The sequence below is a fragment of the Typha latifolia genome, chromosome 9 (genome assembly GCF_019914945.1).
Source record: "Typha latifolia isolate L0001 chromosome 9, TyphaL0001v2, whole genome shotgun sequence".
In the NCBI taxonomy this organism is placed as follows: Eukaryota; Viridiplantae; Streptophyta; class Magnoliopsida; order Poales; family Typhaceae; genus Typha; species Typha latifolia.
The window spans coordinates 11,075,444-11,100,291 of record NC_133094.1 but is presented as its reverse complement, the minus strand read 5'-3'; the positions used below and the strand labels follow the sequence as shown (position 1 = coordinate 11,100,291).

General features: G+C 41.0%; 5 protein-coding genes and 2 non-coding genes across 12 annotated transcripts; 2 read left to right on the top strand and 5 right to left on the bottom strand.

The window, feature by feature from the left end:
* The first annotated feature begins 6,937 nt into the window (after positions 1–6,937).
* On the top strand, positions 6,938–7,771 carry LOC140795767 (probable CCR4-associated factor 1 homolog 11). The gene has a single exon (XM_073148526.1). It carries the CDS (start codon positions 6,938–6,940, stop codon positions 7,769–7,771), a length of 834 nt encoding a protein of 277 aa, XP_073004627.1.
* An 873-nt stretch (positions 7,772–8,644) lies between these two features.
* On the top strand, positions 8,645–13,995 carry LOC140795721 (transcription factor E2FA-like). Of its 6 annotated transcripts, none has more exons than XM_073148452.1 (14): positions 8,645–9,145; positions 10,414–10,606; positions 10,799–10,858; positions 11,022–11,107; positions 11,187–11,275; positions 11,358–11,412; positions 11,572–11,624; positions 11,706–11,756; positions 11,848–11,896; positions 12,017–12,082; positions 12,170–12,246; positions 12,365–12,593; positions 13,243–13,299; positions 13,404–13,995. In XM_073148452.1, exons 1-14 carry the CDS (start codon positions 8,984–8,986, stop codon positions 13,449–13,451), a joined length of 1,275 nt encoding a protein of 424 aa, XP_073004553.1. In that variant the 5' UTR covers positions 8,645–8,983; the 3' UTR covers positions 13,452–13,995. The 6 variants fall into 6 exon arrangements, with proteins under 6 accessions (XP_073004553.1, XP_073004552.1, XP_073004550.1 ...); XM_073148451.1 differs by having other exon boundaries at positions 8,646–9,145; positions 13,401–13,995; XM_073148449.1 differs by having other exon boundaries at positions 8,646–9,145; positions 13,233–13,299.
* Positions 13,996–14,012: 17 nt separating this feature from the next.
* On the bottom strand, positions 14,013–14,983 carry LOC140795722 (uncharacterized). The gene is made up of 3 exons (XM_073148455.1): positions 14,722–14,983; positions 14,448–14,636; positions 14,013–14,351 (listed from the first exon to the last, which is right to left on the bottom strand). Exons 1-3 carry the CDS (start codon positions 14,926–14,928, stop codon positions 14,190–14,192), a joined length of 558 nt encoding a protein of 185 aa, XP_073004556.1. The 5' UTR covers positions 14,929–14,983; the 3' UTR covers positions 14,013–14,189.
* A 623-nt stretch (positions 14,984–15,606) lies between these two features.
* Positions 15,607–18,648, bottom strand: LOC140795580 (putative HVA22-like protein g). Its single transcript, XM_073148252.1, has 6 exons — positions 18,046–18,648; positions 17,859–17,957; positions 16,684–16,731; positions 16,537–16,600; positions 16,237–16,443; positions 15,607–15,948 (listed from the first exon to the last, which is right to left on the bottom strand). Exons 1-6 carry the CDS (start codon positions 18,075–18,077, stop codon positions 15,826–15,828), a joined length of 573 nt encoding a protein of 190 aa, XP_073004353.1. The 5' UTR covers positions 18,078–18,648; the 3' UTR covers positions 15,607–15,825.
* Positions 18,649–19,077: 429 nt separating this feature from the next.
* Positions 19,078–19,288, bottom strand: LOC140795840 (small nucleolar RNA U3). Its single transcript, XR_012110372.1, has one exon. It is a non-coding gene; the product is annotated as a small nucleolar RNA U3 (small nucleolar RNA).
* A 490-nt stretch (positions 19,289–19,778) lies between these two features.
* On the bottom strand, positions 19,779–19,991 carry LOC140795841 (small nucleolar RNA U3). The gene has a single exon (XR_012110373.1). It is a non-coding gene; the product is annotated as a small nucleolar RNA U3 (small nucleolar RNA).
* Positions 19,992–23,391: 3,400 nt separating this feature from the next.
* LOC140795307 (probable CCR4-associated factor 1 homolog 11) lies at positions 23,392–24,505 on the bottom strand. Its single transcript, XM_073147804.1, has one exon. It carries the CDS (start codon positions 24,380–24,382, stop codon positions 23,549–23,551), a length of 834 nt encoding a protein of 277 aa, XP_073003905.1. The 5' UTR covers positions 24,383–24,505; the 3' UTR covers positions 23,392–23,548.
* Between the last annotated feature and the right edge of the window lie 343 nt (positions 24,506–24,848).

The following is a 24,848-nucleotide window of genomic DNA, read 5'->3' as shown; positions in this document are numbered from 1 at the left end:
AGATAACTCTATACAAAGAAAAAATAGCAGTAGCTTATGATGCAGTTCTCAAAGTAACAACCTGAATCAATTTCACGGAAGACCAGAAAAAAAAAATAGATGACACAAAAGGAAATTGTACTATGTTAAATAAAAGTGTATGTAAGAAGAGTGATAAAAATAGCTTAAATGCAAAATCTAAATTTGCAAATTTACCCTTCTAAAAAAAAGGAAATAGCACATATGCTGATATAATTTTTGCATTCCCATGAGGGAGAGCATATATGCTGTCTTCACTTTCCAGCGAATATCAATTCAAAGGAGCTCCTTGCATGGGAAAATGCAAAAGATTGTTTACAATTGTACAGCATATAACACAAATAACCAGCACGTAACAGTTCACGGAAAGTGGATTTTTTTGTCATCATATATGAGAAGCTTTTAAGTTTTCATTCTGTTAATTGTAACTTCTTGTCTAATGTCATTTGTTTAATTTTTCAACTTCTGAACTTCCAGACCACAATATTTTCTACAACTCAGTGCATCTACTAAATATGCAACTACCTTAAGCATCAAACAGTCTTGATGGAAAGTAGAAGGGCAAGTATCACAGCAAATCAAGTGCCCACCATCTGCACAAACCCCACATATGTCATCACTAGGATCTGGACCATCAGTGTCTACTCCCTGGAATCCAACTTTATTTTGTCTCTTTTCTTGATCCCAAGCTTCCCCAAGACACTGTAATAGAGTTTTCCCAGACATTAGAAAAATGTTATCCCAAGGTTGGTGAAGATCGCTACCAGCATGGGATTCAAAGTCTAACATTGCCACAATATTCTTACAGCAATCACACATGATACCCTTTCGTTGCACAAAGCCACTTGAAATACTACTTGTGCTGCTCTTTGATACATACATGACCTTATCATTTTCAGCTAAGGTGCCAGCATCAATTAGCCAGGATAATATAGTATATTTTGTTTCTAATGATATATCTTTGTGGTGGACCTGGTGGTCAATCTTCTCTTTCTGATGGACAATGAGACTGCATCCACATTTTCTCTTTTTCTTCTTTTCTTTATTTAAAAATCTACGGCCAGCTTGCTTCCTTTTAGTTGTTAATGGAGTGGAGCATTTTTCAGCAACAGACTTTTCCATCTCAACAGCATTTAGTCCAAGAGAGGACAATTCAGACCTTGGGTTCTTATTCTTTTGGCTTTTCTTAGCATTTTCACTTGCCAACTGTTTATGTGCATTTAACTTCTGGCACTCTGATTGCTTAGTGTTAACTTTCTTCGATTGCATTTCATCTGATAGAGGAGTGTGCCTCCCTCCCATTTTGTCAAATGCACCGGAAATTGCTAACTTCTGCTTATCCTTCATTGTCATCCTACTTCTTGCATGTTCAGGTAGATATAGAGTGTCATCATCAGTCACCATTTCCAAAGCTAATTCATCATATATAGGATTGTGCTTTCCATCTATTCGCGTCGATCTCCTGAATACAGTATCCACTGCATTCTGTACAGCACTCTGCCTCCCACTAATTCGCAAAGACCTCCTGACTTCAGAAAAACTCCGATCATGTTTTGTGCCACTAGAAGGTTGGCTATTGTCTGTAATCAAACTCCTGCTTGAAACCATCTGCCTGGTTTTTGCTTTCTTAACCATGTTCAATGGTGCGACAGCTTGATTCATCCCTGGCTCTGACACTTCGCCTGCCTTCTGCGACAACTGCTCCCAATTAGTGTTATCCTGCTTTGTTTTATGAGATATTCCAAGTGGCAGAGAAGGTCCCGCAATCTCTGCCACTGCGGAAGTTCTTATCATGGCGACATCCACATTATTTCTTCTGCCAATGGGGTTCTCTTGGTTAGAATTAACAGTAACGACCTTAGATTGTGGCAATTTAGATACAATCCAGGGACTTCCCTTATACTTGGAGGTGTCATGTAGAAATGTCTCAAATGCTCTCGGAAGTGAGTAGTAAGCAACACCAGCAGGAGATATATAGACATGATCTTGAGACCCAGGTTGAATATCCACCTTCCAACCAAATAAATTCAAAAGCCTCACTAGATACTGCGGTGGGTGTCCCGATGAAAATGGAGCTACACCGCAGTAGCTAGTAGTTTCTGACGGTGAAGAATAATCATCGCTAATTGGTGACCCTGCCTTCGATTTCTCTGCTTTGCCTGTCAAATTACCACTCTTCCTCACCATCTTCTCCGGCATCCAACCTGGATCATCCGATTCCTTCAGTAACCTTTTACTCATCCTACTTCCCGAATTCGTGTCATCGATGGGGATCTCAGTTAGTCTATTATGAGAAAATTCTGAAGGCATCACAAGGGTGCAAGGATTACCCACCCCCACCGTATTATCCCGCAAGTTAAGAACCAAAAAAGAATCATTCTTACGGCCATTATCCGATTCCAGAGGAGCCATCTCCAACCAACACTGCCAAGAAAAGAAGAAATAAAACCTCTTCCCCACGATAACGGATTCAATCACGTGATAACAAAAAGAAAAAAAAAACTTCGATCTAAAACATGAAATCTTACGATAAACAATGGAAGAACGAACCAAACTTTCGATTCAAAACCTAGGAGAATCAGATTACCAGAGACGACGGGACCGATTCGTGAGAGGAGAGAAGAGAATCGGTTTCCACTCTCTTCTATTTTATTTTATTTTTATCTCCGATCGGGTTTCGCTCCTAAACTCGAGCGCCATCCTGCATGCAGCTCATCGGCATTTATACTGGTAGCTTGTTCCGCGGATAAGAACAAACTTAACCGGTTCTTTCCTTTCATCCATTCATATAGAATTCAAATCCGAATCCGATAAGCTAACTAGGGCTGTCAAGCTTAACAAGTGGCTCGGGCTTGGCTCGAGCTCGGCTCGACTGAAGCTCGAGTCCGGCTCGGCTTAGTCAAAGTTGAGCCGAGCTCGAGCAGTTAAAATCGGCTCGAAATTAATATCTACCCGAGCCAGAGCGGGAGCCAGCTCGCTTAGGCTCGGCTCGATGGACTCGGTATAAAAGAGTTCTTACAAAACCCTATTCCCACGTGTCCAAATCTCACATCTATCCCTAGCCCGCTTCCTTCTCCTCCTTCAGCACCAGATCAACATTCTAGAGTGCGGTGATGTCGTAGTGTCGGTCGCCTCCTTCTCCTCCTTAAGTTGTCAGCCACCTCTTCTTCATTCGCCAAGCTCAAGGGAGATTCCGACAACGAAGGCAGCGTCGATCGGGCCACGGTAGCGGCGACGAGGATCCAAGAGCTCGATCCACTCGCCGAGATGGATCTGTTCCAAAATCAGCTTGCTGCCGAGGTGGCAATGGCGATAGAGGAGGAGGAGGGGATGAGGGTGACCGAATCGGTGTTTCGAAGGGCAATGATGTTGCGATGCTAGTCGCCTCCTCTTCCTCTCAAGTTGTCGATCGCGTCGTCCTACTCCTCCAAGCTCGAGGGAGATTCCGACGACAAAGGCAGCGCTGATAGGGCCACGACAGCGACAATGAGGATGCAAGAGCTCCTTCATCCACCCACCGAGGTGGATTCGTTCTAGAACTGGCTCGCTGTCGAGGTGACAACGGCAATAGAAGAAGAGGAGGGGATGAGGGTGACCGAAGACAATTACAAATAAAAAAGAAGACCCACTTGGAAGAAGGCTTCTCCTACTTCTTCTTCTTCTTCTTCTTCTTCTTCTACTTCTTCTTCTTCTTCTTCTTCTTCTTCTTCTTCTTCTTCTTCCTCTTCTTACTATCCTCCTCCTACTTCTTAATGACAGGAATAAGAGATTTTCTTTTCTTGAATGGCTTGGATTGATGAGTAGCAGTCTTCCCTTTGAGGAGCTAGGAAAGGCTAGTGGTGTTGCTAGGTTCTTGATCACGAGGAGGGGAAGCAGCAGAAGAGGAGAGATTTGGGCCAGAGGAGCAAGCAATGGAGGCAATGGAAGAAGCATTTGTAGTAGAAGTAGTAGCAGTTGTGAAAGATGAAGCTGAGAGGCGGCTAAGCCTTTCCCTGAGCTCGATCTAGCTCGATCTAGCTCGAGCCAGATCGACTTGAATAAGGCTTGATAATAATCTCATTTCAGGCTCGAGCTCGACTCGGGATTGGTCTGGCTCGGCTCGGGCTTGGCTCGAGTTGAGATGACCCAAGTCTGAGCCGAAGCAGGCTCGCTCAAACTCTACTGGTAACATCGCAAAGCTTCTTAGACTTTGCCGTCATCTGCTTCAAGTCCCCGCTTAAACTCTTGTCGATGTTATCCCTCTTGTCGGCCTTGAGGAACATCGAAGAAAAGGATCTAGACTTGTGGAGACTTGTGGAGCTTCGAGATGTTCTGTCATGTCGCTTTGACCTTGATGACCCCAGACTTGAGGATGATCTTGAGGCGGTCAAAGCAAAAGCGAGGTGAGGGGGGAGTGGGGGTCGTCCTCCCCGGAGAGGGTGATGGGCTGCTTAAGGAGGGGAACCGGCTGACGGCTCATGCTGGATTTGGATGAGGTCATTGATGGCTGCTCGTTGGAGAGGATCTTAGGGGTTTCTTCAAGAAGAGGGTGGGAGGGAGAGACGGGTCGGTTGTCGTCCAATCCGTTTGGGCATGGAACGCGAAATATGAGTTCAATCTGATCCACTCTATCATCTGCGAATTCTCGTTCGCCTCCATGGACATCAAATTCCCCGACGTCATCTACGTCTCCGATGGCTACCACGCCGTGTGGGACGGGGTGGCTACAATAAGCTTGCTATCGATCGCGTAGGAAAGGGGCAGCGAGGTCGCTGTTGCGTCGTGTGGACGGGAGGCCGTTGTGAGCTCGCTGCCACAATGTGTGGGATGGGGAGGCCGCGATGAGCTCACTGCCACAATGTGTGGGATAGGGAGGCTGCGATGAGCTCACTGCCATAATGTGTGGGATGGGGAGGCTGCGATGAGCTTGCTACTCACTACTGCATCGCGTGGGATAAGGAGGCTGCAGCGAGCTCGCTGCCAGGCTGCGTGGGAGGGAAGGCCGCGGCGAGCTTGCTATCATCACCCTTCCGCTCTAGAGGTGGCAATCGGGTCGGGTTAAGCGAGTTTGGGTCGAGTCAGCTTTATCCTAACACAAACACGACCCGATTAATAAACATGTTGCATTTATTAGACACGAACATGACCTGATTATTAAACGGGTAACACGACACGACCTGTTTAACCCGTTTAATAAATGGGTTGTGTTAACACGACACGGTAACACGGCCCATCTAACCCGTTTAATAAACGGATCGTGTTAACACGACACGATAACACAACCCGTCTAACCCGATTACCCTATATAAAATTTAAATTTTATTCTATAAAAATAATGCGTTTAACAAACAAATTAACCTACTTTCATCATCAAACTCATTCAAACATAAAAAGTATAGTTCTATTAATTTTAGCTAGATCCCGAGCACAAAGAATAGCAACCGCCGCTTCGAGAGGAGCACCGACGACAGCCACCTGGAGGAATTGCTAGATTTGAAGTCGACGGGGAGAAGGGAATAGAACTCCCAATTATGCGATTAACAAGGCGGAGGCGGCAAATGGAGGCGGCAGACCGGGGCGGAGGCGGTAGACGGAGGCGGAGGCGGTAGATGGAGGCAGAGGCAGCAAATGGAGGTGGAGGCAAAGGAAGAGGCAGCAGATAGAGGCGACAGAGATGGGGGTGAAGGCGGAGGTGGCAGATGGAGGCTAAGGCCGAGGCAGTAGACGGAGGCGAAGGCGGCAGACGTAGAAGAGGCGAAGGCGGAGGTGGCAAGAGATAGGGGCGAAGGCAGAGGCGGTAGAGACTGGGGCGAAGGCGGCAGAGACAGGGGCAGAGGCGGAGGCAGCAGAGACAGGGGCAAAGGCGGAGATGGCAGAGACGGGGGCTAACGTGGAGGTGGCAGACGGAGGCTAACGTGGAGGCGAGCGAATATTTTCCCCCCTTTTCGTTGAGGCGGCTAGAGAGGGTGAAGAGGTGGTGTTAGGGTAGATGTAATTAGATCTAGGGTTTTCGTTTATATATATATATATATTAAATGAGTTAAACGGGTTAGCGGGTTGACCCGACCTGATCCGATCCGACCCGTATGCTTAAACGTGTCAGTGGTATAAACCCGAACACGACCCGATTATTAAACGGGTTAGACCGGTTGACCCGTTTACGACTCGAACCCCGATTATACTGAACCCAAACCCGATTAAGAGCCGGGTTATCAGGTCGGGTCAAATTTTGCCACCCCTATTCTGCTCACGCATTGCCAAATGCCGAAGGTAGAATGAGTGAAGATGGGAGAGAGAAGAGGGTAAGATATTTACTATTTTAATTTTTTAAAAATTAATAATGTTGTAATATATTAATTATAGGTATAGTTGGTCATTACGCATTTTCTGTCATTGTCGTTATTGTTTAACTTTGCCCCAAAATATAGGGGTGACATTATAACTTAAAAAAATTGAGGAAGTCTCTGTGAAAACCGAATATAGTTTAGTGGGTGTCAACACAATTAACCCTAATAATAATAATAATAATAAGGAAATAATAATAATAATAATAATAATAATAATAATAATAATAATAATAATAATAAAGGAAATAATAAAAGAAATAATAATAACTAAGAAAACAAAAAAAGAAAAATAAAATAAATAACAAATAAGAAATAATAATAATAATAATAATAATAATAATAATAATTAACGCACGTTGTTTGAGTCGGATTCGTCACTACCCGAATCCGAGTCGGATTCGGTACAATAATCGAACCCGACTCGGATTCGGTACAATAATCGAACCCGACTCGGATTCGTCACTACCCGAATCCCAGTCGGATCCGGGTCTTAAACCCTATAAATAAACTTCAGAAATGGGGCGAGAGAGAGAGCCAGAGACAGAGAGAGAGCTAGAGACAGAGAGAGAGCTAGAGATAGAGAGAGATCAGCAATGGAGATGGAAAAATGCCCGGTTGTCGTCCGATCTGTTTGGGTGGGGAACGCGGAATACGAGTTCAGTCTAATCCGCTCCATCGTCCGCGAGTTCCCGTTCGCCTCCATGGACACCGAATTCCCCGGCGTTATCTACGTCTCCGACGGCTACCACCCTTCCCAGCTGACCCCGGAAGAGCGGTACACCCTCATCAAGGCCAACGTCGACGAACTCCAACTCCTCCAAGTGGGCATCACCCTGACCGACGCCGAGGGCCGCCTCCCTGACCTCGGCACCGGCGGAGCCAAGCGATACGTGTGGGAAATCAACATCGGGGGATTCGATCTCCGGTACCATCCCCACAACCCGGAGTCGATCGAGCTGTTGCGATGCCAAGGCATTGATTTTGAGCTGCTGCGGTGCTGCGGGATAAACTCGGCATATCTCGGCCAGTTGTTGATGAGGTCGGGGCTGCTCTGCAACACCTCTGTCAAATGGGTGACCTTCCACAGCGCCTACGATTTCGCCTATCTCATCAAGATTTTGATCGGAGGGAACGGGGGCTATCTCCCCAACGACATGGGAGGTTTCATGAACCACCTCGACTTCTTCTTCGGAGCGGAGAACGTGTACGACATGAAGCATATGATGAGGCACTGCGACGGATTGTACGGCGGACTCGAGAAGATGGCGAGCTTATTGGACGTCCGACGGGCGGCGGGGTTGTCTCACCAGGCAGGTTCAGACGCCCTCCTCACCGCTCAGGTGTTCAGGAAGCTGAGGGAGATGTATTTTACCGATGGAGGTGTTGATGCACACGCTGGTGTCATCTTTGGTTTACAAGCCAATTAGTTTGTTAAGGAGTCCATTCAAACGTCTAAATAACTATTATACATAACTCATACTACCTACCATCTTACATCAATTCTTTTTTGTCACTTTATTTGTTACAACTCTTTGTTGTTGATGAAAGATAATAAATAATCAATCTCTTGATAAATTCTTTGAATTTGTGTTCTGAAATGTTCTACTGTTCCATTTAAGCCCAGGTATTCCAAATTTAAACAAGCTACCATCCAACATCTCCACCACCAACTCTTGGAAATTAATCTTTTCTACTCCCACTGTCGCACAGTCCAGACAACTTTGATAGTGTTAGGATCCAGAATAATAATTAGTCAACTCATATTGGTTCTAGGTGGACCCCCACCCCAAAAAAAAGACGCCCAAAAGCCCAGTACGTGCTTGTCACGTGAGTAAAGGAACTGCCTCAACTCACGTGCTTCGCGCTCGGTACACCGCCCGCCAAATCCCGCGGCGTGCGTTAGCCCAGGGCCCAAAAGATCGCGAGGAAACGACGACCCAAAGGCGCGCGCATCGCCGATTCGAACGAGAGAGCCAGCCTTCCTTTACTGGGTTGGGAAATGAGGAGAGAAAATTCTTTGTTTATTTTTTTATTTTAAAACGGCACCCTACATTTTATTAATTTTTTATCAGGACTATATTTTTCAGCTATTTGTAATTCAATCCCTCTCCGTCTAAATATACCTGAAATAGAGGGGGCGTTTTGCATAAGATTAAATGTAGGTCGTGCTTTCCAAATCACAACCGTTGATTTCGTGCATAAACCTGTATGGGGTCTCTTTTTTTTTTTTCTCTGGCAATTAGTAAATTTCGTCGCTATATTTAGTAATTTTTTCTAATATTATTCTATCACGCCTTCCCTCCATATCTATGAGAGGAGTCCGAAGTCCGAACTCTTATAATTTCCCTCCCTTCCCTCGTTTTCTGCTCTCCCCCTTTTAACCCCTCTTCTCCTACTCTCTCTCTCCTCTCTCCAGATCTTCGATCGGGTTAGGGTTTCTCCACCTCCTCCCCCTCGCCATCGCCGCCGGCGAGTCGAGATATCCGCCGCCGATTCGTCCTCCCCTCGCGATTCCGCGCCGATTACGACCAGAATCGAGGGTTTGGGCCTCGGATTCATTTCCGATCCGGTTTCAGGTGTTCTATAGCAAGATCGGGTGTTTATTGGTGGGATTTTGGTGGGCGATTGTGCTGGATTTGATGGCGGCGCAGCAGCCGAGGCAGATCTCCCAGCCGCCGCCGCCGCGGCATGTACCGTTCCCGTCAGCGAGGCCGCCGTTCTTGGCGCCGGACGAGTACCACCGCTTCTCGGCTGATGGCCGTCGAGATGACATGACCGATGCCCTAATCATCAAGACACCAGTGAGTTTCCTGTGGAGGTTTCGGTGTTACTGCTGTGGCTTGAGATGAGAATAGAATTTGTCGCCTTGGGTTTTTACGTGTGTTTTGCAGTTCAAGTGAAGTAAAAAATGGTTGCTTTTTCTTAGGTATTGTTTGGTTTAAGAAATTCCGGGTTGTGCAAAGTATCTTTGTCATTTGAGATCTATGTTATAGTGAGTCCGTGAGTCTAAATGATAGCTAACCTGACTTGCGAGAAAGAATGATTGTAGGAAGTACTGCCTTAGATGCTGTACAAAGCCTTTTAACTATACGCACTGATGCAGATTTTGGTAATCCTGATGTGCTCGTCATGTTCTAGGTTCACTTGAATTGAGTAAAAAGACAGGCGGTGAAATGGTTTGATTAGAGGAAGGATATGCTTTTTGTTCTGCAACACTTTCTATGGATTTTTATTAATAAAGACAAAGTGACAGAAGTGTAAAAGATTTATATTTGTCTACTGCTGTGTTTTGAGCTTCCTGAGTGATAGAAGTTCAGGTCTATGCTGGTCTTGTGGAACTGCAATGAGTGTTGAATTTCAAATGTGAACATCTATAAATTGGCATGGAGAATTTGCTGCAAGCATGAGTTGGGAGTCCTTTTTATTTTTCAAGGACACTGAAATGTATATGTGGCTAGGTATTAATGTTTTTTTTACTTTTTAGATTAATTGATTATTAAGCTTACTGAGAGGAGAAATGTAAAAGGGAACAAACTGATTAGCTGCTACGATGAAAGGAGTTCTTTTGGCTCTCGTTCCAAAGGTCGTGAAGATCAGGCTGGATGTTGAACTTTTTTTTTTATGGTAGAAGAAACATGGAAGCTCTCATCAAGAGATACCGTTAATTCAAGTTCGATAAGAAGGTTCAAATGGCTTACTTCTACTAGTCACTTTGTTACATATCTAATGTGTTGCTTAAGTTCTCACTTAATTTCATTATATCTGCATATGCATGTGTGTAGTTTGTTACTCTAATTGTTTGTGTTGGCGTGACTGCTTGTTTATTATTAGACTGCATTCCACGAACTGCATTCTTAGCATTTTTTATTATGAGTTTTACAGTTTATTAGTATAGCAGATAGTTGATCTAAAGTAATAATATTCTTCATCGGTATGACTTGCCGCATATCATGTGAGGTCACCATTTTATCATAGGATATTTTATCTTTAATCTTTGGAATTGATATGATTTATAGTTTTATACTACAGCATATGAACATATTCAATTACAATACTACTTTCTTTGCAGCTGAAACGAAAAGCTGAGCAAGAGGAAAATGAGGCTGCTGAATCAGTTGAATGGATGAGTAGTGCAGGATATGCTGAAGCAGTCACCAGTCCACTTCTTACACCAGTATCAGGAAAAGGTGGTAGATTGTATGGCAAGTCCAAAGGTGCAAAGTACAATAAAGCAGGTCCGCAGACCCCTATGTCAAATGCTGGTGAGTAATATTCATTCTTGGACAATTTACAGCTAGTTGTTGTTTTACAGATTCTATTTTCCTTTTGTTGGAATTTGGCTACACTTTTGTTTACATCATTGGACATTTGTACTGAGAACTTCTGATGTCAGAAATCGTGGACTACATTGACATGGCTGGGGGTTTAAAATGTACCATCTTTGTCCTTTGCAGGTTCCCCTTCTAGCAATCCACTAACTCCTGTTGGTACCTGCCGTTATGACAGCTCGCTAGGTGATTACAGTTTTCTTTAGTTTAGAAGTTGTTATCATATACTGGAGAATCCAATTGTAAATCATCTCTCATTTGACAAAAACTCAGAAGCATTAGATCTGGAAAGCTTATTTGGAGATTTCCTTCTCTGCAATACTGACAGTTCTCTTTGCAAATTTTCCAGGACTCTTGACAAAAAAATTCGTCAATTTGCTTAAGCATGCTCAGGATGGCATACTTGATTTGAATAAAGCTGCAGAAACATTGGAGGTTAAAGTACCATTACTGATTAAATGATGTATACTTCTGTCCTTCAGGTATGCTTAGGAAATGATTTCTGATCTTACAGGTGCAAAAGAGGCGGATATATGATATAACTAATGTTCTTGAAGGGATAGGGTTGATAGAGAAGAAACTTAAGAACAGAATCCGTTGGAAGTAATATACGCTTTCTTTCATATTCCAATCATTTTCCTATGTGCTTGTCCTTTATACTACTAACATCCACAGCTTCTGACAGAGGACTAGACGACTCAAGGCCAGGAGCAGTTAACAATGACATTTCTATTTTACAGGTACTGTGCTTGCATGCATTTTCTTGCTTGTAGTCTAAATCATTATCCTTTCACTGCATATTACTGAAACCTGAGGTACTAAGCCATCTGCTTTATATATGTACTTGGCATGAATGAAGATGGCTAAATCTAGTTTCTTACCCTTCCCTTTTTTCTCAGGCAGAAGTTGAAAATCTCACCTTGCAGGAGCAGAACTTAGACGAATGTATTAGGTTGGCAGCTGGTCAAAATTCTCGATCGATCTTCTATATGTTATACTTGCAATATCCTCTGAAACTTTACATTGTATGCAGCGAAATGCGAGAAAAGCTAAGGGCGCTTACAGAAGATGAAAATAATCAAAAGTAATTGCCTTACTCTGCAGTTATTTGTCCCAAGATGTTTGGGTTAACCATGTCTTTGACAGTCAATTTGATTGTCGGTCTATTCCTGTAGGTGGCTGTATGTGACTGAAGATGACATCAAGGGACTTCCTTGCTTTCAGGTCTGGCTGTTTGGCTCGTAAAAGTATTTCTTTGTTGTATAAACTGCCTTTCAACACCTTCACAGGTTTCTCAGCTTCTGTACTAAGCCAACGTAATTAATATGCTTTCTTTATTTGCAGAATCAAACCCTAATTGCAATAAAAGCACCACATGGTACTACTCTGGAAGTCCCAGATCCCGATGAGGTATGGAAAAGCAAGATTAAGGAGTATGACTTAAATGTGCATTTTAATAAGTTGCAATTTTTGAGTAAATTTTCTCCCCACATGCAGGCTGCTGATTATCCTCAGAGAAGATATAGAATCGTCCTAAGAAGTACTATGGGCCCAATAGATGTTTACCTAGTTAGGTAGTGTGACGTTCCTTTTTGCTAGTCGGGTACCTAAATTGCAAATGCAAAGTATAGCAAGGGGACACATTTAAATGGTATCTATATGTTCTGATTCTTTTTCTTCTAATATTTTTAGTCAATTTGAGGAGAAATTTGAGGAGATGAGTGGTGTGGAGACACCTCCAAAGCAAGTTCATATGCCAAATTCAAGGCCCATTGAGAACTCTGAAGTGGCTGAAAGTATAGAGTTGATTAGAGGTAAAGAAAATGAAATAAATATTCAAGATGGCCAAAGGATTTCTGTGGATCTAAATGCCTCACAAGATGTTGGAGGGATGATGAAGATTGTTCCTTCAGATGTTGATGTAAGTTCCGTACAGCTATGCTAATTTTAGTTCTTGATTTCACTAATTTACAAACTTGCTGTCAATGCTTGATTTATTTTACAGTATGAAAATATTCCTTGTTCCCCATAAGTAACCAATCTGATCTTTTGTAAATTTATTACATTTCACCTTATTTTACTTGAGAGTTCTCTAGTCTGACCAATGTGCTTTCCATTGTAAGTTATTGCCACCTCTTCTACATCTATATTTCTTATTGTTTATTTTTTAAATGTTCAATATCCTAAAAATTTGTGGTGTGGTTCTTCAAATTGAGGTCTTGCACATGCCAATAATAGTTTGTGGGCCTGAAATGACTATTAAATTTGCTTAGTATATTTAAGGCCTTCCCAGAAAGAGGTAGAGACTTTATTAACTTGGTTTCATATTGTATTGACATGATTTGTGAAACAAGATATCACCCTTTAAAAGTTGCTGGATGTTCTGCGTTTCTTCCATAGCTAAATTACCATCGGTACTTAAAAGTCTTCCTCATGCATCAAGGATAAAAAGAAAGATCAGTCCTCTCCCTATCTTAGGAACACAGTCCTTTGCGTCGCTGAGCTGAAATTAGAAATTTTCATTCTTGTAGATTGTATGCTTAATTCTGATGTTTTGCAGACTGATGCAGACTACTGGCTTTTATCAGATACTGGTGTTAGCATCACTGACATGTGGAAGACGGCACGTATCCTTTTAAGAATTTCATTATCAATCTTCTTCATTCATCTCTTCGATTAGATAACTTGTGTTCTCCATGCAACTACAAGTACTTGACTTCAACCACAGCAGAAATTCCATGGGATAGGATGGACAGATTCTGTTCAGATGATTTCCTAACTGATGAGGTTAGTACACCTCGACCAGGTAATCAGCAGCCCGGTGTAATTGATGCCCCTGCAGGTACAAACTCGACTCAGAGATAGAAGGAACTTGTCGAAGTTGAAGTCCAGATATTTTATAGCTGGAGGCACTCGTGTTCACTAAGCTCAACATAGCAAGGACATCGATTGGGTGGCAAATTATCTTCGTTCCAGGCTGCAGCTAAACAACCATTGCATGGGGGAAAACCAAGTGTCTCTTCAACTGCAAAGCTGATGTACAGACTAGTGCCATATCTGGTTACAAACAGGAGGTGCAAATCGATCTAGATACCTTTTATTCTGAAGCCTTTTTTGGGAGGTATGTTCCAATCTATAAATCGGCAGCGTCATCAGTGAAATGTAACTTAAACGAAGGAAACATGGAAATCACCACATCTTCTATGTATTCCACTACTTGTCTAGTCATTTCATTTCAACTCTTACATAACTCTGTTGTTTTTACTCCTGTAATAGCCACAATTACTCCAATCAATCAGATAACTTACCTTGCTTTCAGGTCATTTGCAGAGTCAACTCATTAAAGAAACAGTGAATTATATTTATCTTGTCGGCATACAAAGCTATTCTACAAGTGCTCACTTGCTCAGTTTTTTTAACTCTCACCATAATCTCTCAAGTTTACATACAGTCATATAGAAGAGAAAGCAGACAAGAAGAGCAGCAGAAAGGATTGAAGTAGAGTATTTGTTTGTGCTCAATTTTCCTCCTTAGTTCCCTTCTTCCCTATCCAACTGGCTACAATTGGAGTGAGGGCCACTGTGGGAGGAAACCTAATTGGAGACGCAGCCTTGTGTGCAGCATAGGCCAAGGCAAATGTTCCCACCTTTCCTCCAGTCTCATCTGTTGCAATTCCAATCTGCCACAAGGAAACATAAGACATTGCTACAATTCTAATCTAAACTACATAGAAGAGAATTGCATCTGTAAAAGATAAAAATAAAAATTTGTATACCTTGACGAGTAGTGATTGGACATCAATTCCAGCACTTATGAGGAGGTAGCAAAGTGTAAAAGAGATCAAAGAGAGGGTAATTGAAGTGGCCAGATAAGCCCCACCATACTTGGCCAACAATTCCTTTGCCTGATCCGTTTTAGACTTCTCCTTCCCTTCCTCGTCTCCTCCCTCCTTGGAGCTAAAAATCTACGCAACACCAAAACCCAAAACCCATCTCAAAACCCTTGATTCCAAATATCTCTGGTCTAACTAAAAGCTCCTTAGCCATTACCTTCCAAAGACCAAGCTCGAGCCCATACTTCTCCGTGACCTCCTCGGCCGTGGAGGTGGCCTTGGACTCCTCCTCCGTTTCTTGCAAAGCGCGAATTTTGACGCGATTCCTGAGGTTTTGGAGTTGGGTCTCTCGTCTGGGTTGGAGGAGAGGGCGGTGTTTGGTGAGTGGTGGGAGGGTGGAGAAGAGGAGAGCTGCGGTGGCCATCGCGCAGAACACGGTAGTACGAGAGCTTGGACAAGTGATAGGACGAGAGAAAGATAGGATCTTTGAGTCAGCTCTAATTAATATTGGGCCAGAATCGTAGTTTGGGCTTCGTCTTGGGCCATTTTTTTACGAGGATTTCGAAGGGAGGAACAAGAGACAAGTAGCACCATTGGATGAGCGCCAACTAGACTATTCTAAAGAACATTCTTCTATCTCTTAAACCTTTAAAAAAATGCTCATTCTATTAGATTTTTTTTTTTTAATTTCGTTAGAAATTTATAACAACGTATAAGTGTCTTTTAATCAATTTAGAGCTTCCATGTATCATTTTACTTTATTTTAAAAGAAAACAAAAGGAGAGGAACAATATCGGTAAATTAGTTATTTAATTAAATTTTTTTTTTTAACAATGATTCATTTTTTATAGTTTAGAATATCAACGTAAAGATGTGGTTATGGATGGAGACTTAATATATTTTTGTATCACCTGAATTTCAAACTTATCACCAAAAAACAAAAAACAAAAAATACTCTTCTTTTTTCTGACATCTTGATAAATAAATATACGAAAGATGTGGTTTTCTGCAACTGTTGCAATATTATATAGGTGGTGATTTACAAATTAGCCCTTTTCTTTTGCATATCACTACCACTCTAAATTGCAAGAATAGATAAACATACTAGATAGAAGTCATTCCTATTTTTACCCTTTCCATTCTGTATTCATAAACCACACATAATTATTGATGGACAACAATAGATGCTCAACAAATTAAAAATTAAAAATTAAAAAAACAAATCTCCACCTTTCATAATTTAATTCTCTCTCTCTTCTAAATATTTACACTAAATTCTATATATTTTTTCCTTTTCTTTTAGCAGGTAATTTTAATCCTCTTAACGCCTGTGGTGGGTCCGCCGCTGATTGACACGTGGATCGTCGCCTCTAAGCTCCACAAAGTTGGGCTCATCTGGCAGCAACTGTTGGATGATAGGCTGCAATCCTGGCAGTTTGTTCTCCTGCGAGATTAAGAAAATATTTTGATCAGATTAAGAGGAAATACAAGAGTTTAAGTATAATAGCACAAAGTTTAAAGGACTCATTATTTATATAATCTAAAATAGACGCAAAAACATAACAATATCTTATGTTAATGCAAAACTAAGCTACTAGCTCAACTATCCCATTTGCATCAACTATTGAAGACATCAATCTAAGATCGCCGATCTTTATTGCTTACGGATATAGTGAACACAACACTGGCGTGACAGAGATTAAAAAAAGAAAAACCGTAAACTAGAAGTTACCTCTGAGCTCGATGCTTTAGGTTTCCGGGAGACGACGTAGTTGAGGGTTTCAAGAAACAACTCTGTTCCTTTATCAGTAAAATTCCTGATGTAGAACACTATAAGTTGCCCTGCTCTAGCCCTCAAGTTCCATAACCTTTGCTCAATATCCGGTTCATATTGCATCACTAGTGGTTTCAGGAAGGTGTCATAGATGAGATCAGATCCCTGTGGAATAATATACATGAGATTAACCATATCAGCATCACATAAATTTTGGTATAATTGTTCATTATTTACAAAGTTCTATCCATTAATTACCTTTGTCTTTGGATACCATAAGTAGACAAAGAAGGCTAGCTTCAATTCTCCATACATTGGCAACCTTTCATGGAAGTAAAATATTTATATATAGTCATTATGACAAGTAGTTAATTAAGGAAGTAATTATCAACAATTAGTTCTTACCATGAGGCAAAGTTGTCTCCTAAAGCTGTCACAATTGCAACTATGATCCTGCAATATTAAAATTTTCTTTTAGACAAGTAGTTGACCTAAAACTAAAACTATGGTACATATATATTATGCCTCTAAACAAATAAAACCATTAATAGATTGAAATCATGTCTAAGTACAAATAAAACCCTTAATAGGGATTATTGAAATCATGTCTAAGTAATCATAAAACATCCTAGCATACTAGTACAGATCAAATTTGAGTATTTACTTGTCCTTTTCTATGGAAATCAGCCAGCTGACACATTAGCAGCTACTAATGTCCAAAGTCTTCCAGGAAAACTTCTTATGCTTTTGTTTGTCCCATTAGACTAAGTCCTCTTAGTATTAATTAATTTCCCCTAAATTATTAGTGTGCTAACCACTTCATCTTGGTATACTTAGTTTTCTTCATTCAAACACTCTGTTGGATTAAACAAGAGAAAGAAAGTAATAAAGAAAACCACAAACAGATGCAGGCAATACTAAAGCCTTTCTTCCTTTTAATATGATCCATAGTAAGAAACTGATACACTAAAACTAAAGGTTGGTGCCCTGTCTTAATTTTTTTACCAAAATAAATCATCCATAGACTTAATATCAAAAGGCTTTTATTTTTTATTTTTTTTATTGTAACACTAAAAACGTTGATCATGTAATGTTTATATAAGAAGAAGACGCTGAACTTATAAAAATACTGATAAATTTAGGAATGATCTATTATGGTCAAAATAAAAATTTAGAAGAACTGGTCAGAATAAAAATTTGACAAGCTTCTATTATTTTGACTGCAATGACTAATCTCCATTCCATTCTATAGTAGATCCAACCTTGTTAATTAATTTTTTTTTAAGATACCCAATCAAACCTCTTGATTGAATTGGTATTTTAAAAGACCAGAGCAATAAAAGAAGAGCCATTTCACTGTATCATGAAAGCACATCCTATCCAATTCCTCCCTAAAGAAAAATTTAATCCAAAAAACTAGTCATCAAGCCGAATTCCTAAACTCCATTATCCATAGCATGACCTCAACGATCCAGCATCATCACCAGACCAACACAAGAACTGATTTAACTAAGTCAAAAATGAAACCTTTTCCCTTAATTTCTCTCAGAGAGGAAATGATTTGGGTTAATAATACTAACCAGTATTGGCACCAGAACCGGAGCTGATCGATTCGGCCAGGCCTCTGCTCGACGATCTTGAAGCACTCGAACGCCGGAATAACAAATCCAAACAACAACCTGCAAAAGGAAAGGAAAAGAAAAAAAATATATTAGTTTTGAAGGACAAAGAGCAAAAGAGAAAGAAGAAGAAATGAAAACAACGTACACAAGAACTTTGGTGAGGAATTCCCCCAACATCTTGAGACGCAAACGCGAGAAGGCTTCTCTCTCTCTCTCTTTCTCTCTCTCTCTCGCTGATTGAAAGAAAGATATAATTTTGCTTACTTGTTTCTCCTGGCGAAAGGCGATGGGACTTAGTCTCTAATTAGCCTCTCACTCCTCTCTTGCTTCTCTTAAACGGAAGCTCGGGGGCTCGACAGTTGCTTTCCGGGATCAACTTCCAGGGAAATTGTTTAGGCCCAAGACGTTTGGTCAAATGACCATGGCATCCACGACATGGATGATGTGGGAGGGGAGGATGCCATGAGGGTATTTTCGACTTCTCAATTTTGGCGGCGTTCCGAATTGGACCGAGTCCTAGCCATGGACCATGGCTTGAGTTGACCTGGCTTAATTGTTGGGGTGGGGGGGGGAGGAGGGGGAGATGAGAGAGGGATAGGAGAAGGGTAGAGGAAAAAGGCAGATGGATTTGGATTTATTAAAAAAAAAAAAAGAAAGGTTTGATAGATGAAGTAGTTATGTTTGATGGGATAATAATTGGGCAATTAGAGAGAGGTTGTTATATCCACCAAAAGGGAAGACCCCTGGTAGCTTTCATTCAAAATATTCTAGTATATTTTGTACCATAAAAATCTTGAAAGCACTACAAGGTTAAGTTTGCTTAATAATCCAAAAATTGGTAGTTGAAAGATCATGTCAATTGGGTTGAATATGAATAGCTGGTCAGTCTTTTGGGTGTTCGTATTCCTCTGCTGATGATGATGGCAATATGTGTTTTGGGTTTGATATCATGCTCTTGAATGTAATTAATCTTCTCCATTCCTCTGCTGTGTTACTGACATGTGTTTAAACAACCACCGTCTAGAAACAGAATAACTGGTCATAAATTTTCTGACCATTGTTTGTTTCTGTTCTAGAAGAGAAAATGGGTGATCCATTGATAAACTCGATTAGCAAAAATAAAATAAACATTTGGGAATTGGGGATCCAAAAGGAGAAAATATATTGGGGGAGAGAGAGTCTGTCAGACAACCTCAGAACCATCCCAGGTGGCCGAAGCCAGCTGAGAACGATCCTCTACAGCATTTCATCCCGAAGGATCGTAGCCGTTAATCACGCTCTAGTTCTGAGGTCATGATTCATCCACCAGACTTGGTTGCCTGTCTCCTTTGCACTAAAGGATACAGTGGTACGAGCCTATAGAACAGATCCTGTTCAAGTAAGGTCGTGCTAAGATGTGAGCGTCGAAGCCTTATAAAGCCGAGTCTTTTATCATCACTAGACGATATGGGACTAAAATATATCACAAATTTAGTGCAAAACGCTTGGGAGGGAAAAGGTCTAGTTAAAGGATATGCCCAGCTACTGGAAGTTCTTTAAGCCTCAAGTCAGAATTTTTAAATCATCACAAATTTAGTGCAAAACGCTTGGGAGGGAAAAGGTTTGGTTAAAGGATATGCCCAGCTACTGGAAGTTCTTTAAGCCTCAAGTCAGAATTTTGTTAGTTGTCTTTAATCACTATTCTTAATCACTAACGCGCATCCCGCAATCAATCTATCAGGGGAAAAAAAAAAATTTAATTGTAGTCTGTCAGACAACCTCAGAGCCACCCCAACCAGGACAGAACCAAAGCTATGTATAATGTTTTTGCCCAGCAATATATCGAACACCTAACGCGCATCCCGCAATCAATCTACCAGGGGAAAAAAAAATTATTGTAGTCTGTCAGACAACCTCAGAGCCACCCCAACCAGGACAGAACCAAAGCTGAGAACGATCCTCTACAGCGTTAATCCCGATAGACCGTAGCCGTTAATCACGCTCTGGTTCTGAGGTCATAATTCATCCACCAGACTTTGTTGCCTGTCTCCTTTGCACTGAAGGATACAGTGGTACGAGCCTATAGAACAGATCCTGTTCAAGTAAGGTCGTACTTAGAGTTGAGGGTCGATGCATTATAAAGCCGAGTCTTTAATCTCATTAGCCGATATGGGACTAAAATTCTCTTTTTTTTAAAAAAAAGGGCCGAGATGGGCTTTCCGGATCACCTGGAAAGTCAAAGAGCAAAATGTCGTCTTTTTTTTATTTAAAATAAAATTTTCTTTTAATTGAATCAAAGTCAACATAATTGCTAAATAATACTCCCTCTCACGTTCGGCAACATAATTTCTAAATGTAACATTTAAATAGTTGAAGGATATGCAAGGAAGTGTACATTAATTCCAGCTACTTGCCCAGCTATTAGAAGTTCTTTAAGCATTGACTCAAAAGTTCTATTAGTTGCCTTCATATCAGAGTTCGTAATTATCAATATATATAAATATTTCTATAAGAAGAGAACAACAAATAAAGAGAAATAAAGTCAATAGAGCTATAGCCTTAGGTTTGGCATCCCTCTTATCTGAATGTTATAGTGCGAATTACGTAAATAGTGATCGAATCCAATGGCTGGCACGTAGCATCCAATGTCGTTTGCTTGACATGACTCGTATTCCACCGAAGAAATTATCTCATATATATTCTTTTTAAAAACACTTAATCTCCTGCAGTTCAAACTAAGTCACAATTATTAACAAATAAGTAACTGAAAAGAAAATATTAGCACACGAATAATTAGTACTCTTGTAATATTACATAGTAGTAAGGACGAGTTTAAACTATATATATATATATATAATGTTTTAGGTGCAATTCGAACCTATAATTTTCTATGGTGATCGAGCATGAGTTGGTACGACATGACGCTTTGTCTCATATTAGGTGAACTATTCGACTGGCGTGCAAAATTATTCTCTCCTTGTGGGACAATATTTGCCTCCTTATAGGTAATGGCAAAAACCCATACATTTACTCATATGGATAGAAGCATGCCAAAAGTTACAATGTACTTGTCTCAAGTTACAATATACACGATGCACCAGCATTGTAGCTACTCTGATGGTTAAGTTTCAAATGCAAAAACTAGCAAGAACTGATCAAAGATGACCCACTTCCTTCCTCCACCTCTTCATTTATCTCCTCAAATGTGATAGTAGAGCATGAAGAAGGAGAAGAAGAAGAAGAAGAAGAAGAAGAAGAATTAGCAAAAGCCATAAGCAAATCTACAAAAGCTCCAAGTATATACTCATGGTTCTTCTTCCCGTTGACCCTTAGATACCACGCTAATAGCTCTTCAAGGCAATCCCAGTCCTTGAGCCCATGGGCCAACACCATCTCCTCCATGGCCATGCGGAAGTCGCGGTATGGGTCGCTCGACTCCATTGTCAACGCTACGCTCTCCTTGAACACCAACTCGCTCGCCTTCCTCGCCTCGTCCAGGATCGAGCTCGTCCTCCCGGGCTCGAAGAAGAGCCGCTCCGACCGCACCCCGCTCACCACCGCCACGTCGTGTACCGACTCGGCCGAGGAGGAACTGCTGCCGGCTGGCTCGGCTGAGTTGGTGAGCCACGACTCGGTCGACGCGTCGTACACCGAGTTCGCCGTCTTGTAGATGCTGTCGGCTTCCGACTTGGCTCGGAAGGAGTCGGTCTTCGGATTCTTGCATGATGGCCATGGCCATGATGATGGCGGAGGTGGGTAGCAGTAGTAGTAAGATGATGTACTACTACTACTATTCCTCCTCCTCCTCCTCCTTGGTATGTCTCTTATCTTGAACAAGAGAGAGGTGAAGCCCTTCTTGCCCATGGAGCAACTCTAGAGAGAGAGAGAGAGAGAGAGAGAGAAAGAGAGAGGAGAAAGTATGAGATGTGGTGTTAATGGAGAATGGGATTAAGTTGGGATTTGTTGGGGTGGTTTTAAAGCTAAGGGAAGGAGAGAAAGCGTGGGAGGGGGCAAAGAGTATGGTGGGGATCAATATACACCATTTGATTTTTTTAAAATATTTAATTTGCTCTGTTTATATTATAATATATTATATTATAAAGTCTATATACTTTTATTATAATACAACATCCTGTTCAGGCTCTCCACCAATTTTGTATTTTAACTTTTAAGGATTGCAATGCATAAATTCTTAGAGAAATTGATCAGAAACATACTAAGGGTCACCAGGGCATCTAATGGTTTGATAATTTAAATCATGGAGTGACCCAACGTGCCTCGAGATATGTGTGTATGTGCACGAGTTCTATAGCAGTGCTTTAGTGGTAATTCCAAGGCATTGCTCTAGTTGATGATGTAATTAAATAAGTATGTATGTGGTTGATGTGAGGCTAATTTAGAGGAAAGGAGCAATAAAATAGTCTCATGGGTGTATCTCTTTGTACCAGGTACTTCCTATTTGTTGATAAAACAAGGCAAAAGAATCCAAGGGGAGCATGATATCCATTTATTATGACTCACTGTCTCTTGTTAGGTTCCCTCTGTTCCTCTATAAAGACAAGGTTATGAAGCAAGCTTATCCTAAAGCTAATCTGACATAAGAGTTTAGCTAGTAGGACAAATCCTAAGTTGATATGGAGAATGGACAAAATTCTGATTGATGTGGAGATAAAACGAGTGATTCAAGGATGAGATATCTAATAAGTAAATAACATAGGAACAGGACAAAAGATTTCCTCTTATTTAATTATAAATTTTTTTGCATATAACACCATGCTTTTTAATAAAATTATAGTTTATACCCTATATTTTAACTATTTACAAATCGAGTTTTTGATTTAGAAAATATATGTAAAAAATACCTTACTGTTAAATTTCTGAGTTAAATTAGCTAAATTAAAAAATTACAAAAATATCCTCAACCAAATCATACTAAGGGCATTTTAGTTATTTTAAAAATAAAATATCTATACTAAACGAAATATTTTGACGTTGTTAGTTCAAATTTAACCCATGGTGTTTTCTGCACATATTTACTAAATTAGAAGACTCAATTTATAAATAGTGAAAATATAGGGTGTAAATCATAATTATGTTTATATAAATTTTTCTTAATTATATCATCTTAACCTTTATAATCTTTAGTATAAATTATATTTAGTTGCACATGCAAAGTTGACCCGTGCTTAATTTTAATGTACATAGTAATTGAAGACATAATCATGAGACAATAATAGACTAACTAACAGAATAAGAGTATAATCAGAGTTTAAGATACTAGGACAGGAATCTGCAATCTAATGTAGATATTTACCATCAGATGGAAGACTAACAAACACACACCCAAGAAGTTAACTCTTACATAGCATAACTTTATTGTCAAAGATGTCTGGACTGTGGGAGTAGAAAAGATTAATTTCCAAGAGTTGGTGGTGGAGATGTTGGATGGTAGCTTGTTTAAATTTGGAATACCTGGGCTTAAATGGAACAGTAGAACATTTCAGAACACAAATTCAAAGAATTTATCAAGAGATTGATTATTTATTATCTTTCATCAACAACAAAGAGTTGTAACAAATAAAGTGACAAAAAAGAATTGATGTAAGATGGTAGGTAGTATGAGTTATGTATAATAGTTATTTAGACGTTTGAATGGACTCCTTAACAAACTAATTGGCTTGTAAACCAAAGATGACACCAGCGTGTGCATCAACACCTCCATCGGTAAAATACATCTCCCTCAGCTTCCTGAACACCTGAGCGGTGAGGAGGGCGTCTGAACCTGCCTGGTGAGACAACCCCGCCGCCCGTCGGACGTCCAATAAGCTCGCCATCTTCTCGAGTCCGCCGTACAATCCGTCGCAGTGCCTCATCATATGCTTCATGTCGTACACGTTCTCCGCTCCGAAGAAGAAGTCGAGGTGGTTCATGAAACCTCCCATGTCGTTGGGGAGATAGCCCCCGTTCCCTCCGATCAAAATCTTGATGAGATAGGCGAAATCGTAGGCGCTGTGGAAGGTCACCCATTTGACAGAGGTGTTGCAGAGCAGCCCCGACCTCATCAACAACTGGCCGAGATATGCCGAGTTTATCCCGCAGCACCGCAGCAGCTCAAAATCAATGCCTTGGCATCGCAACAGCTCGATCGACTCCGGGTTGTGGGGATGGTACCGGAGATCGAATCCCCCGATGTTGATTTCCCACACGTATCGCTTGGCTCCGCCGGTGCCGAGGTCAGGGAGGCGGCCCTCGGCGTCGGTCAGGGTGATGCCCACTTGGAGGAGTTGGAGTTCGTCGACGTTGGCCTTGATGAGGGTGTACCGCTCTTCCGGGGTCAGCTGGGAAGGGTGGTAGCCGTCGGAGACGTAGATAACGCCGGGGAATTCGGTGTCCATGGAGGCGAACGGGAACTCGCGGACGATGGAGCGGATTAGACTGAACTCGTATTCCGCGTTCCCCACCCAAACAGATCGGACGACAACCGGGCATTTTTCCATCTCCATTGCTGATCTCTCTCTATCTCTAGCTCTCTCTCTGTCTCTAGCTCTCTCTCTGTCTCTGGCTCTCTCTCTCGCCCCATTTCTGAAGTTTATTTATAGGGTTTAAGACCCGGATCCGACTGGGATTCGGGTAGTGACGAATCCGAGTCGGGTTCGATTATTGTACCGAATCCGAGTCGGGTTCGATTATTGTACCGAATCCGACTCGGATTCGGGTAGTGACGAATCCGACTCAAACAACGTGCGTTAATTATTATTATTATTATTATTTCTTATTTGTTATTTATTTTATTTTTCTTTTTTTGTTTTCTTAGTTATTATTATTTCTTTTATTATTTCCTTTATTATTATTATTTCTTTTATTATTTCCTGTATTATTATTATTATTATTATAATTAGTATTATTATTATTATTATTATTATTATTATGGTTAATTGTGTTGACACCCACTAAACTATATTCGGTTTT